Source organism: Abramis brama, assembly GCF_963993115.1.
Source record: "Abramis brama genome assembly, chromosome: 8".
NCBI lineage: Eukaryota > Metazoa > Chordata > Actinopteri > Cypriniformes > Leuciscidae > Abramis > Abramis brama.
The window spans coordinates 31,048,095-31,063,563 of record NC_139970.1 but is presented as its reverse complement, the minus strand read 5'-3'; the positions used below and the strand labels follow the sequence as shown (position 1 = coordinate 31,063,563).

Genomic DNA, 15,469 nt, shown 5'->3' with positions numbered 1-15,469 from the left:
CTCCAGAGCCCAGCTGACAATAAAGGGACCATGCATGGCAAGGATTGATGAGGATGCTTACTCCAAGTTCCAGCTAATCTATTGCTGGGGCGACAGTCATGGCAACAGAGCTGCGGGAAACACCTCAACTCTGATGAATCCTAGCCAGAGCAGTTGCAGCACAACTGGAAATCCTGTTTTCTCTTATCTGTGTGGAGAAAGCACCATGGGAACCGAGCCAGCTGGCGCCCTGAGAGCAGGAGGCTAGACCACTGTTGCTGCCATCATTCAAATTCTTCTCATGAATATAGACCTTACTTTCATTGCGCTTGATTTGCTTTATGCAACCTTCGGTGAATGCTTAAATGAATGGCATGAGCTTTATTATTAGTCATGCATGTAAAAGTATATTGTTGCTTACTGTAAGAACCTACAATGAAATAAAGCAAATACAATGATAGTAGCCCACTCTTCCATAACACCTTATCACTAACTTGGTTGGGCTTGTTTACATTTGGCTAAGAGTCAGTGGGAATCCATTAAGAGAAGGCAGAAACTATAAAAAAATCAGGGATGCATACAATATCGGTTATCAGCCAATATTTGATGGTTTTAAATCCATAATTAAATTGACCATATTGGTCAATATAGGATATGCACTATCGTTCTGGGTCAGTCCTTTTTTTTAATGAAAGACATTAATTCAGCAAGAACACATTAAATTGATCAAAAGTGACGGTAAAGACATGTATAATGTTACAAAAGATTTCTGTTTGAAATAAATGCTATTCATTTGAACTGTAGCCTATATACATCAAAGAAAAATAAATTATCACCATTTCCACAAAAATATTAAGCAACTACAGAATGTATCTAGAGCTCCAAATCAGCATATAAGAATGATTTCTGGAGGATCATGTGGCACTGAAGACTGGAGTAATGGCTGCTAAAAAATAGGAATAAATTACATTTTAAATTTATTAAAAAAGAAAATTGTTGTAAAATTTTTTCACAATACTACTGTTTTTCCTATATTTTCGATCAAATAAATGCAGCCTTGGTGAGCATAAGATATTTTTTCTTTATAAAAATCTTACCGACCCCACTCTATTGAATGGTAGTTTATATCAGGCCTTTTTCTCTCTCTAGAATTTAGTGAATATAACAACTCTTCACATGCTGGTCTGCCTGCATCTGCCATTTGACCCCTTGAACTGATTTAAAATTCTGCAGAACTGTGGTTAACAAGGGAAACCTTTTTAGGCCTCTTTTTGGCATCCTATACTTGCCAGAATCACATTTAAGAGCCTCTGCCAATAAGATTTTTGCACATGTTGTCCTAAATAGGGTAATTCATGAGTCTGATTTTAAAAGTATAGCTTGCGATAGCAAAAGCATTTTGCTTCATTTATACTTTTTTCTGTTTGTTTGTTTTTACTGAAAAGGTTATTAAATGTAGCATATAACTTTGCATGGGTGTATTTCACAGTGAAGGGCAAGCTATTTCATGCATTGAGAGGTTGAATGACTAAAAGAAGCTGTCATTTCACACAATAGCAGCGATCCACTGAGACCTGCCATTCACAGGGCAGAACGTATAATTGAAGGGTATAAACAGAATATAAAATAGGGAAAATGAGGATGGATAGCTTAAAAGTGGAAAAAATAATGGATATCTTTCACCATGTGCACTGGAACAAACAAGTGCACTTTTTTTGGAGCAAAAGTATCCTAATTCCTGTTAGAGACCGAGGACAGACTTCCTTCAAACAGAACACAATACTGCTGATGAAAATACACATGTAGTCAAATATATGGATAAGAATGCCAATGGCATTAAGAGATTGTATTTGTTCTATTGGAAAGTGTAACTGCTGCTAAAATGCTGTTGTTTTTAGAAACAAATGCTGTGTGCCCACCTTTTGATGCAGAAAACCAGCGTGGTTGCTTGTGATGAGTGGATACGGTTTGTGGGCAGATTACTTAACCACAGACAGTGGTTCAGATGTGAGGTTGAGTTTATACTGTGTACCACTTCACCCTTTTGCTGTAATCAATTTCAGAAAAGCTCCCTGGAGGTTCACCGGCAATATGAGAGCCAAAGCTTTTTTGGCAGCCTGATGTATCTTAATGGAGAATACATTGTCCCACTCTCATTTGTGCTTATCGGGTGAAATTACTTATGCTGTATACAGCAGATATGGGACAATTAGGCATATTTTGTTACAGATTCTGTGTGGAAACCAATCAAATAAAATTATAATTTGATTTAGATGCCCCAGCAGTAGCATTAAGGATAACCTTAATTCATTTATTATTAGTTAAAGGGTGATGGGAAACATTGGTTATGTCCGAGTAAGGTAAATGCTTGCACAAAGACAGACCTCTGTTGCTGCAGATCTTGCCATCTGGAGATGTGCATCTCCGCTTACTCTCCCATGGGCTGATGTCACACTGGAATTCACATTTATCTCCATGCCAACCAGCCGAGCAGTAACAGTTTCCACAGTAACACTTTCCATGGCCTGCAACCACGAACAGGGAGAGGGAAGAGAGAAATTCCGTTTCAGAGTTTTTAGATTTTTTTTTCTCATCTTTGTAGACAACATGCAGGTATAGCAAAGGCATCATGTAAATTAGGGTTTCATTTCATTAAAACCATGCTATTGATCATCTACAATTTAACTACAACGTACTTCTGTAAGTTACAGGAAAAGGACACAAGTCTTGCTTTTAGAGAAATCTAACTAATATTTTAACTTTAATTAACTTGATATATATTTGTTTGAAACTGGGTCAATCATTTTGAAACACCCTCTATATTAAGATTTTTATAAATACATTATTTTTTACAGGCTAGCCATCTAATGTGCATGAATGTTCCTAATGCCACCATTTTGAGTGTTTCAGCAAAAATGAGTAAGGAAAACAAAGCAGGTGCCACTTGATTTAATAAGGTGTTATCTAATAGAATAAAATTAATACAAATGTGTCCAAATATTTTTTTTGGGACCGCTGTAGATGAATCTAGAAGCACTGGTCACATTGTGGTCATACCTCCACACACTTCTCCAGAGTCTTCATCCAAACACTCGCTGTCATCACACTCGCAGTAGCGTCCGCTGATCAGGCCCTTCCCATCGGGATTATGGCACATGCAGCTGCCGCATTTACAGGTGCCTGTCCGCCAGAAGATACATCGATGTCAAAATCCACAGATTTCATGCTGTCACTCATCAACCACACTTCTACATATGAAGACACTCACAGACTCACACAACAACACCCGACCTAAGGCTATAAACACCATAGAATTGCATGCTATTCAGAATTAAACTGAGCATTCTTTTTCTTATTTTTATTTTTCAGTAGGCCTACCCATAAACATGTTATCATAAACACGTTATCATAAACACAGCATAGCTATATAATATAGCTATATAAAATTCAATATAATAATAATAATTTCAATAATACATTTTATGTTGATCAGTTGAGAAAAAAAAATTTCTACGTATCTCGGAATAAATAAACGTATTACATTTTGAAAATCAATCCTGATGCACAGCACTTTCATGTACACACACCCTGACATGGTGACAAATATCTGCAAACCAGCTGGGTCCCCAGTTAACAACATACAGACACATCAACAAAAGTTAATGTTCAGGTCAGTGTAAGGGTTAAGTACAGGGTTTGGGGCAAGGTGTGAAATACAAGCAGGCTGTTATTTTCTAGGCCACCCAGAAAGAATGTTTGGACAACTGCACGCCATATATCTTGACCTTTAGTTCTATTATCTTTATGCCCTCATGCAATAAAAAATATCAAATATCTTACCTGCATTGGAGCAAACTACACCCTGGGCATTGCGGCAGAGGTCTTTACTGGTTTTGCTGGAGAGAGAACATTGCTCCTGGTACTGACAGGATTCCCCAAACCAGCTTTCATCACAGAAACACTTTCCACAGTTGCATATCCCATGATCTGTAGTGGACACATATGCAGATTACAATTATTGATTGTTTTGAGTAACATGCAGTCATGACACAAAACCACAGCGTAAAAGTAAATGGGTTGATAACAAATGATATTATGTCGGAGGAGCCAAAGAGCTCCCTTTGAGATTGATTTTGTGATTAGTAAGGTGTTTGGAGAGAGGTGAAGGGCAGGGTGATGTGCAAGACATTAACACTTTCCACGCATGCATGCTTAGGAAACCCTGAGAGAGGAGGATATGAATTGTGTGTGTTTCACATATGTGTGCTTTTCACAGCTAAAAAGGTGTTGAAGATTTCTTATGGTCTACTTCCGCACAATATAAAATTGCACAGCCATATACACTAGAGGTCTGCTCCTGAACAGTGTAAAAGTATTTCATTTTTACAACTCATTAAAATAAAAAATTGCTCAGGTCAGGTCAGGGTCTCGCTCGAACAGGTCAAGTTCAGGCTTTAATGCCTGTGAAGACCTCTACTATACACTTTGTTACACTATTTGCTGAATGATGCGGTAGCTATTTAATTGCTCATAGTTAAAGCAAAACGTTTTCCCATTTGTTTTGTTGCTGACTTCAACGACTGTGTTCAAATTCTATTGTATTTTGGTCCAAATTCATGTGTGATATGGTAGAAGCTAGCCAAATGAGATAGATGCCAAGTTTGCCAATATTAATAGGTTGCTTGACATCCTCTTGAAACTATGAAAACATCTGAAATTAAAATACAAAATGAAAGGCCAAAAATCTTAAAGGAAAGCTTAGGTCAGGGCTATTCAATTCCATTCCTAGAGGGCCATGACTTGCGGAGTTTAGTTCCAAGCCTAATCACACCTGCAAGTAATGCTGAAGACGATGACTGCTTCCGAAATCGCATATACTCTCCTGAGTAATTACTTATTTTGAATAAGTATTACTTCACAATCACTAAAATAGTATGTTCTATATAGTATAAATGTAATCCGGACATACTACATTCGCCATGTTGTCATTGTCATGTGACCTACCAGCGTCAGTTCCGTTGTTTCACTGCCATTCACAAATCCTCTCCCGTAGCCTCATGGGATAGTAAAGTTTCCATCGTATACACACTAAAGAATTTCGCCGGAAGTAGTAGGTTGTCCGGTACTTTCTGCATTTTATGAGTACAGTAAATTCAGACATAGGCCTACTTATGTCACATACTGTATTGTTTTTTGTCTACTAGGCCTATATAGTAGGAAAGTTTGCCTTTGATTAGCTGGCTCTGATGTGTTAAATTAGGTTTGGAACCAAACTCTCTGGGTTGTGGCCCTCCAGGAATGGAATTGAATATAGACCTGGCTTAGGTTAGTTATGACGTTCTACGGGTGCTGTGCAACCAAAATATCAGGGTCAGTATACTTAACTTTAATGCTTCTCACACCATCGATTTCTTGTTGGACAGAAATGGATTTAATACCATGTAATCAAAGTCTGTCCTGCAGCCTCAAAGCACTTATTTATACAGCACTTTACATTCTACACATTACAAATACTGAAATAGCATTTTTCATTCATTTTTCACCAATCTCCTTCTAGTCTCTTCTTTCAATCTTCCTCTTCAATCTGCATGCAAGAGTACCAGGGTGATACAAGAAAAAAAAAAAAATCTATATCAGACCATTGTTATGATCGCCTATCATTATTCTTGACTCCATGGATGAAAGTGCATTTGTGCACAAAAAAGGCAGACAAAATATGCTATAAATACATCCTGTTATTGTAAATTCAGCTCCTTTAGCCACATCCTGAAGTGTCATTCTCAATCACTCCCTGCACTAATCCATCATGTAAATTTGATGTCGTCTTCAAGGGCCATCCATCAGTCCTTAACAATAGCCTTGTTCTGCTCCTGTACTCATTACCAGAGAGTCTTGGCTGCTTGTCACAAACATTCAGTGTTTTGTAGCCAATCTGGGAGGGAAAGGCAAGATTTATGCAAATACCAAATGGAGGATACATCTATATTGTGCCCTATAGTTTAAAAGCAAATTGATATTGGAAATGTTAAGCTATGAACCGAACAATGTTTATAAAAATAATATGCGGTGAAAGTGAAACGGTTAGAGTGTTGATGCTGGGGGAATATCGCACGGCTTTCAGCAAATCAGACTGGAGAACCAGAAAGAACTGTTGTATGTATAAATAAATAAACATATATACATACATACACATATACATTATTTGTATGTGGTCTTTTAAAAAGGCATTCCTCATTACTGAATCAGGTTGTTAGCAGTGGGGCAACAATATTTTGTACAGTGTGATCAGACATTACAAATGTTAACATGTTTGCACTTTAAAAAGTGCCTTCTTCCTCTGAACTTTTTCAGAGGATCCAGCTTTGACCTTTAATGTATTTTCAAATAACTTGTTTTGAACACCAATGAATGACATTAAGTAAAGGGACAAATGTTAAACCTAGCAATAATGTTTAACCTGGGGAAAGAAATAAAAAATAATATGGATATGGTGCCTTTTTTAATGTTTCCCCCCCATAATTTGAGAATTACCTAGCAACTACTGAATATAATATAAAATAAAATAAAAACATTATTAACCACCTCAAGCTGACTAACTTAGCTAAGGCTCTCTAAGTTCTACCCAGACAGGTCATTTGAACAATCACCTAAACAGTCACCTAAACCAGCTTGTTGTAAACCAGCAGTACAGATGATTCTAAAAACAGGAACAAAGTAAAAATACAATTTTATTTTCAATTCCATTTAATATGTTCTTAAAGGGGTACTTCACTGCTGGCAAAATGGGCTTTCAATAAAACTTGGCTGCCTTATAGTAGAAAAGCGATTTTTTTTATTTAAACCAGTGCTACCTGACTGAGGTCAAACAGAGAAAAAAGGCTATGGATTTCCCGTGATGTTATACTCAGAGCGGTTCACGTCATCAGAGTCAAGTTTATGAGTTTCTATGCCAACACTATCAACATCGAAATGAATCTGCAGCAGTCAGGTGATACAAGTCAACGATCTTTAAGTTGTTTATGTTCATCATTATTGTAATGTTAATGTTATGTGCTTTGAGACATGATGTAATTTGACACTGTCTCTCGTGACGATTTGCAGACTCAGTTTGGCTGTGCGAGTTCATGTGTTTTGGAGGAAGTGTGGCTTTGTAGAGCGCTCTGAAGGGAGGGATCTATGCTTTTAAAGCTAGCTTGCTATTGCTAGCCTCTCCGAAATTGCCTACCCTACCTTTAATTACCCTCTGTCAATCAAACTGTCTGTGGCAAGGGATACAACAATGTGGAAGTATAATCTGTAGTTTTCACAAAAGCCCTGAAGTTGTCAAATATACGTGAATTTCTTGGTCCAGATAACACCGGTAATCAGTATACATTGTTCAACGCTAAAATTACTAGTCATGTTTGTTTCGAAAGACGTTTGATGCCAGAGTTTAATCCTATATGCAGACATAAATACTTTGACATTAACTACCACCCACCCATATGTGGGAGGAAGAGTTTGGTCCTTGCTGTCCACTGTGTCCCTGCTTCTGTGCCACCAGGGGCATCATTTACCCCCTCCCTGCTGATGGGCCAAGACGGTCGTGTAGCCACCCTGTATGACTCAGTCAAAACAGCTGTGAACAGTATTAATAGATGGTGTGTCCTCATCAGATAAATTGTAGACGGTGAGCAGATTAATGAGTCATCAGATCCATGAAATCAGTGCCTGATAGTGCCTTCAAAGACAGCAATTACCCCTATGATTGGACAGTGAGTATAATAGCTTGTTCCAATTAGTACACAAAAATTAAAGACACTAAATCATCCAAGCGAACATAAACGAAAGCATTGTATTCTATACATTCTAGAACAAAGGTTGCTCCTTTGTTTTGCTTTTGCCTTCTATTTTTATTTTCATTTCAGTCAATGCTTGCGCCTCCTTAAATCGCTAAACATAAGGAAACTGTAACAAACGGATGGCTCACAAGAAGAAACTTTTGAACCTAAATGCAGCTCTTTTAAACAATACAATCAGCACCATTTGGACGTACCATGAAATTAATCTAACAAGTTTAACACAAGTGAAAAGACAGGGAAATGCCAAAAGAAAATTCAGTTAACAGTTAATGCATTAACTAACATGAAATAACAATAAACAGTATATTGCAGCATTTATTTGTTTTAGTTAATACAAATGTTCATGTTCATGTTATTTCACATTAACTAACAGATACAACGTTTGATCTTACAAATGTATTAGTAAATGCTGCATTAACATTAGCTATAATTATAAATGTTGTAGAAGTATTGTTCATTGTTAGTTCATGTTAACTAATGTAAACAAATTAATCCTTATTGTAAAATTTTACCGAAAATTTTTTAAGGAACAACCACAAAAACTGACAAGATTTTTTATGCATTTCAAAAGATGCAGTCCCCAGCAGACTCTTTGTTAATCTGCATGCTATGAAGTTTGCACATGTTTTTTATCCACACAAACCTTTAGTAAGCCAGGGCCTTTATGTGGTAGCTTGATCTTGAAGATTTTTTTTCCACTTAGCCTGTTAAACAGCAGCTTTGTATAAAACAAGACAGTGAGGTAATTATTTCCCCTAGTTGTTCTCCTGCTTTGCGTTGTAGAGCGTGAAATGATTATGTGCTAGGCTGGGTTGGGTGTGAGGGAGACATCTGTCCTGGCTAATAATGCTGCATACCTACAGCAGACCCGCAGCGATGAAGACAGACCAAATCATCTAAAGAATGAGGGTCACTGTGTGTAATAAGTTTATAGACAATCTATGATTTATGGCACTTGTCAGAGCTGCAGTCTAGCATTTCAAGCTGTAGTGCTCAGATGGGAGATGTGTGTTCATGTCCGGCCCATGTCATGTTCATCTTTTGCCTATTTCCTCTCACCTGACATTTGATTGTGTGTTACTAATTGGATGAAAGACCATAGAGGAAATTAAAGTGTCATTTTGGCCTCATCATTCATATTTGCAGTGAAATGACACAGTGGACACAATTTCCTCTTCTACTGTATACCCAAGCACACTGACCTGGAAGGCATGTGACCTTTTCGTAATTTGAAGTATATATCAGACCTGCTGCCAGAGCTAGAACCAACACCATATGTTGACAGAAGCTGGATAGAATGCATATGTTAGTTCACCTAAACCATAAACGCTGCTGTCATGCCCATCATATATGTAGAAAACTATCATCACATTTCATTTAAGCATTTGAAAACTATTATTGGTAACTCATAGGGCCCTATTTTAACAATCTGAAACGCAAGTATCAAACGCGAAACGCAAGTAACTTTGTGGGCGGATCTTGACGCAAATCTAAAATGGTTTGGTCTGAAGTAGCTACATTACTCTTTAGGCGTAATGTGCAATAAACCAATCAGAGCGTCATCTCACATTCCCTTTAAAAGCAGGCACGCTTGTTCCATGGTGGATTGCTATTATAATGGCGGATTTGCCAGGCGCACACCAGGAGCGGTTCACAGTCGAGGAGACCGACGTTCTCGTCAGGGCTGTAAAATACACTTTGTCAGGTGTCCTTATATACCTATGTGTCTTGCCACTATTGGTCAAACAGGTTTGATCTGTCATTACTACAATTAGCCTGAATAATTTGGGTAAATGTGTAAGCTAGATTCATAAGCCTATTTTTTCACATCTTCATGGACACCACAATGATTTCCCTCGTGTGGTAATATTTTTCCTTGTAATTATGTATGGTTTGCAAAAATGGCAACTGCTGCGTCTGTGTAGATGAGAGAAGCAAAGTGTATGCGCGTTGTGCACACGCTACATTATGGCCAAGCATGCACCCTTAAAATAGCATCTGAATAACGCGCCACTGACTTTAGACTAGGATTTTCCTGGTCTGTGGCGGAATTGTTTTCTGAAACTGCAAAATAGTACCAGGGAACGTTTGCGTTCATTCACTAATTTACCGATGTGCGTCTGTGGAGGGAAAAGTCCGCTGTGCGCCGGGTGCAAAATAGGAATGATACATGCATCGGATGGAAATGGAAACCTAAACCTGATATTTCATCAGCAATTATAATTTTAAAGTAACTTTCCAAAGCATACTGTTCAGACCAGAAGAAACATCCAGGTTATATAATATTCCTTCTTTTGAACACTCATTTCCCCATCAGGGTGTTCTAAGGAAGAACAGAAGTCAAACAACAAAAAGATTGTGGATTGTGGAAAAGCTCTTGGACAGAGTTCCACTGGGACCTGAAAACATGAAATCTCACTCTTCTGACATGCTCACTCAAGCACATAAAAAAAAAGGAACTCGAGGGTATCATAAATCACAGGCATCTCAACTGATGTGTGTATATATATATGGAGAGGAAGGGTCTCTAGATGGCAACACTTGTTTGATAAAAGGGGCCAAAAATGAAGGTCGTACCAAGTAGCAGTCACAAGTGCCTGTATATAGTATGTAGTATATAGTAACAGAGGAGTGAGGGTGGTGGTTTCGGAGGAGGACGAGGAACGGGAATGGGACGAAAACAGTCAGGGGCAGGAAAAACAGTCCATGGGGAAGTGGAAGGAGGGAGGAGCCAGGAGCAGAGGGAGCCAGGCCACAGCCAGCGAAATGTTCCATGGCTGAGTCGCAGGAGGGGCGAGCCATGGTGGAGACCTCGGATGAGAGACCAGGGATGTGATCTCCTGCAACAGAGCAGGCTGTGGTGAAAACCCAGACAGAGCCGAGGAGACACGGAGCCAGGGTGTCACTGCAGGTGTGGAGGACCAAGGTGGAGCTGATGGCTCATGGGGCCGAGGCGGTGGCTGGTATCCGGAATACCGCTGTGGAGCTGCTGCAACAGAGATGTAGATGCCTTACCAAGGTGGATATAAGGGGACGAGGGAGTCCGGCAGAACTGTTGGGATGACGGGCCACAGTGGATATGTGGGAGCATGGAGCCAAGGCGAAGCCGATGGGTCGGAGAACCGAGGTGGAGTTCGGTGCTCATGGTTGGAGGCGGATCCTCATGCCTAAGCAGAGCTGGGGGCTGGAAAAGCCGAGTTTGGTAGAGGAGGTGGGAGAGGGAGGCTGGGAGAGATCTCTGTAGATTTTGAGAACCTGGGGGGACGCAGTGAAATGTGAGCTGGGCGGAACCAGCGGGGATACAGGAAACGCTGAATACAGGAAACTTTGAGCTGGGCAGAACCAGCAGGGATACAGGAAACTCTGAGCTGGGCGGGACCAGTGGGAAAACAGGAAACTCGGAGCTGGGCAGAACCAGTGGGGAAACAGGAGACTCAGGGCTGGGTGGAACCAGCGGGAAAGGGAGAATCATGTGAATAATCCCCAAAACTCCCTTGGGGTAGGGCACCTTGTTGCCAGCTTGTGCACCTAGTCAGACATGTCCTTGGGCTCAGCAATTTTTGGAGAGGCTAGCAATAGCGAGTTAGCTTTAAAAGCATAAGATCCCACCCTCCCTTCATAGTGCTCTCCAAAGCCACGCCTCCTCCAAAACACATGAGCGCATACAGCAGGGAGCAAACAAAAGTGTCATGAGAGACGGCGTTAAACTACCTCATGTTTCAAAGCACATAACATTACAATAATAATGAACAAAAAACAACCTAAAGAGCACTGATCTGTACCATCTGACTGCTGCAGATTAATTTTGATAGTGTTGCCATTGAAATGCATAAATCTGAGTCACAAACCACTCAGAGTATAACATCACGGGTTTCCATCTCTTTCAAATTACAGTAGTTATGGTGTGAACGCAGCATAAGCTCATTGTTTTGGATCAGGAGGAATTGTAAAGCTGAGGTCTGTCTAACTCTGCATAGCATGAAACGCGCTGATGACGTGTGATGTCTATGTGAGCAGGGTGCGCGGAGGCAGTGGTGGATAAAGTACCTAAAAGCCACACTTGGACTTTGGTAGAAGTTAAAGTCACTGTTTAGAATATTACTTGAGTAAAATTTTGAAAGTATGTGAGATATATATATATATATATATATATATATATATATATATATATACACACAGTACATATAACAGAAGCATGACCCTTACAGTACCTGACAGTAGTAGAAAACTATAATTTCTACAGATGGAAAAAAGCTACAGAGGGAAAAGTTGAGCCACCACTGTGCCAAATCTTTCACGTGGCTCCTTGAAAACCCAATTAACTTGTTTTGGGAGAGGGAAAAATGAGTAAGAAAAGTGGAAAGGAACTGCCACGTTGAGATCTGTCCCCATAAACTAGAAGAAAAAAGCAAAACCAGTTCACATAAAAAAGGAATAAAACTGTAATTGTGCTCCATTTTTCCCAGTCTGTATAAACAATTAAAATCCCATGGCAATTCTTGCACATTTGGATTTTCGTAGTATTTGCTGACAACAAATGAAAAGGAAATATTCACATATGTTAGACATGTAGCCTGTTGAAACACCAGAGATGCGAGTGAACTAAAAAAAATTAAATCACACACAGATGGTGACCAGCTGTCAGGTAAAACATTTTGTAGTTATATGCACCCCAATTTTTACTGAGTCCTGGTTTGCAGTCCTATTGCTGGGTCAAGCCGTGTTGTCGTGTATCTGCTTGTCAGTGAACAAAAACAGGTGTTTCAAAGGAAAATGATTTATGGAGTCTCCCTGAACAAATACAAATCTCCAGAGACCAAGACAGGTTTTTCTTCTTAAGTCAGAAATTTCTCATTAAATGCTCCACTTATCATGCAGATCTTGTAATAAGAAATTAAATTATTAAAAAAGGAAAGAAAGAAAAAAAGGAAGGCTGACAATAAGAAATTATGCTTACTGTCAGGGAATACTACGAGTTATGGTTATAAAACTGGAGCACATAAATAAGACCTTAAATGCCCTGTGTGCTAATTGAAATGACGAGACAAAGTTTCAAAGTAATATACAAACAATCCTGCTCAGCTTGCACATCTATCTTTGTGTAATGGTCAAAATGACTGAACAGAAGTCAAAAGGAAAGCACAGCCTTTCTCACTATATTTGTGGTTAAAATTCCACCTGATGCTGTTCTAAAACTTCAATTACAGTGAAGTGAAGGGATGTGAACAATGGCACAACATCAGAATCCTTTTACAGGTCTAGAATATCCAAAACTGCCACGAACAAGCTCTGAAAACCAGCTTATAGTTAAAGAGATGTGGGGTATTTTGACAGAGATGCACAGTAAATAGCCTTGATGTTAGTAAGAAAAAACTGTTGGTCCATATTTGACCTCCATTTTCAGAATACATGGCCTTGAGAGAAACCCTATTATCAGCTATATGGCCCAAAGCTAATGAGCTCTTCACTGGCTCGCAACATGCCCTCACAAATAAATTTTCTTTCTTTCCAGCTTCACATATGTCCATTAGTGGTCCTCAACATCTCATGTCTACAGATCAAAACTGAATGTGGAACCGAAATAGATGAGTGTTTTTGTTCAAAGTCTGTCGGGTGGATTGCTGTTTTCAAGAGTATAAAAATCAGTACAGAAAATCAACACACTACAGCTATAGAGAGCAACTGCAGAAAAGTAAATAAAAAGTCCATTCATGTTATTCATGGAAAATTAGATTGTAATGTAAAAAACATTTCAAGAGAGACATATGATTATCTCTGAGGTTATTAAGTGATGATATATGATTAGAAGTCAAAGCGAGTTCAACTTCCTTTACAACAGTGTTGATTTTCGAATTACTCAGAAAAACTACACTACCCATAAAAATATTATATAATATTTCAAATTAAAAATATATAAATACATATAAAAACAATTATTTATAATTTTGACTCATCCGTTTTATTTAAAAAATGGTTTAAAGTGTGACATGTAAGTTTTATTTTATAAAAGTTTAATTAAATTAAAGTTTCTGTCAATATCTGTATTACTTGAACTGCTTTAGTTCATGGCTTTGACCTCTTTATTTAAGTCAATGGAGTAAATTAATGAGGATGATACTTCCAGCACCAAGGCAGTTTGAAAAGTGGACAGTCACTCAATGGAGTGTAAGATTTATAAGTATCTTACACTAGCACCACGATTGTGTTCTTATAATTATATAAGATGTATAAGATGTTTCAAAGCCATCAGCAGGTCATGGAGCTGTCAGTTGAGGGTTTGGATGTCAGGTTATTCAAGAGTCTTTGCTAATGGATTTCTGTGGGCTTACAATAAATTTTGCACACACTCACCATCCAGTGGAAACTACTGAAATGACATTTGACACAGTAAAGGAAGTGTCTGTGAAAATTATCCTTTGAAGTAGTGTCTGAAAAATATATAAAAATAAAAAAAGAGGGTTGCTACAGAACAACATGGCACCTAAACAGGCTCCTTTGAAACTGCCTGTGTTTGTCTGAATAGAAGCAATGTGAAATTCAAATGAGACCTTGAAGCTAATGACACAATATTGGATGGAACATCAAAGGCCTTCACAAGCTGGATGTGTGTCTTGCACACGTCTACAAAGCCTTTTTTATTTTTTATTTAAACAAGACACCGGATATTGAAACCTGTTCACAAGTAACTGGTAACTGAAGCACTTAGTGGGAATGGTGTTTTGAGAGAGTCTGAGACATCTCTTACCTCCACAGGTCTTCCCATCATATGTCGGACAGACCCAGTCATGGCATTCACATCGCGGCCCATAGAATGTTCCAGGTTCCGTGACCTGGCATATGCAAATCCCGCAATCGCACTCGCCTCTTCCACTACAGATCAACCCGTCGGAGGTCCGACAGCGCCTCAGTGATGATTCAGAGGAGATCTTACACTCTCCACCCACCTGCCTGCAAGACACAAGAGCTTTCAGTCACACCTGTGACCTTTGCCTTCAACATCAGACCTCTGTTCTTCCCATGTAGGTGAACATATGCCAGATGTTGGATGGGTGGGTGGTGGTTTGCAATCCTCCTTTTTACCAGTAATGACAACCAGACTCCCTCTCGCTTTCTGAAGGAAAAAAACCTTTCTGAGGATAGGTAGTGCAATGTATCAGATTTTGACAGATTTCCTGTCTGTATCTTCTTATAAGCTTGCAAGCTAATATTTAAAGATTACAAATAGCCCTAGGAGATAAGTAATACAATAACTATAAAGGTTATGTGGAAATTACTGCTTAAGAAGATATGATTCTGCTAGAGGATTCAGTCTACATTCAGAGAACAACAAACTCATGTCTAGACACTGTGAATGCAAATGTTTCTGCTAGAAGATCTGAATTTGTAAGAAATAAAAAAATAATAAAAAAAAAAAAAAAAAACTTACTAATAAAAAATAAAAAGGTGACTCATGTTTCTGTACAATTGAGGACACCAATATAATATAATATAATATAATATAATATAATATAATATAATATAATATAATATAATATAATATAATATAATATATCAAAGAGTCCACAGCCGGTAAAGGGTCTCAAGAATTTCATTACAAACCTACTGAAAATAAACGGCAGACAGTATTCCACTGTTTATTATTTTCCAAC

General features: G+C 38.6%; 1 protein-coding gene across 1 annotated transcript in view; it reads right to left on the bottom strand.

The window, feature by feature from the left end:
* The window catches only part of itgbl1 (integrin, beta-like 1), a 38,199-nt gene that overhangs the window by 21,786 nt on the left and 944 nt on the right, over positions 1-15,469 (bottom strand). The window contains exons 2-5 of the mRNA XM_084122968.1: positions 14,566-14,768; positions 3,820-3,966; positions 3,037-3,159; positions 2,364-2,504 (exon numbers count right to left, since the gene is read on the bottom strand). Coding sequence (XP_083979094.1) covers positions 2,364-2,504; positions 3,037-3,159; positions 3,820-3,966; positions 14,566-14,768 — 614 coding nt within the window. The remainder of the gene's footprint in view (positions 1-2,363; positions 2,505-3,036; positions 3,160-3,819; positions 3,967-14,565; positions 14,769-15,469) is intronic.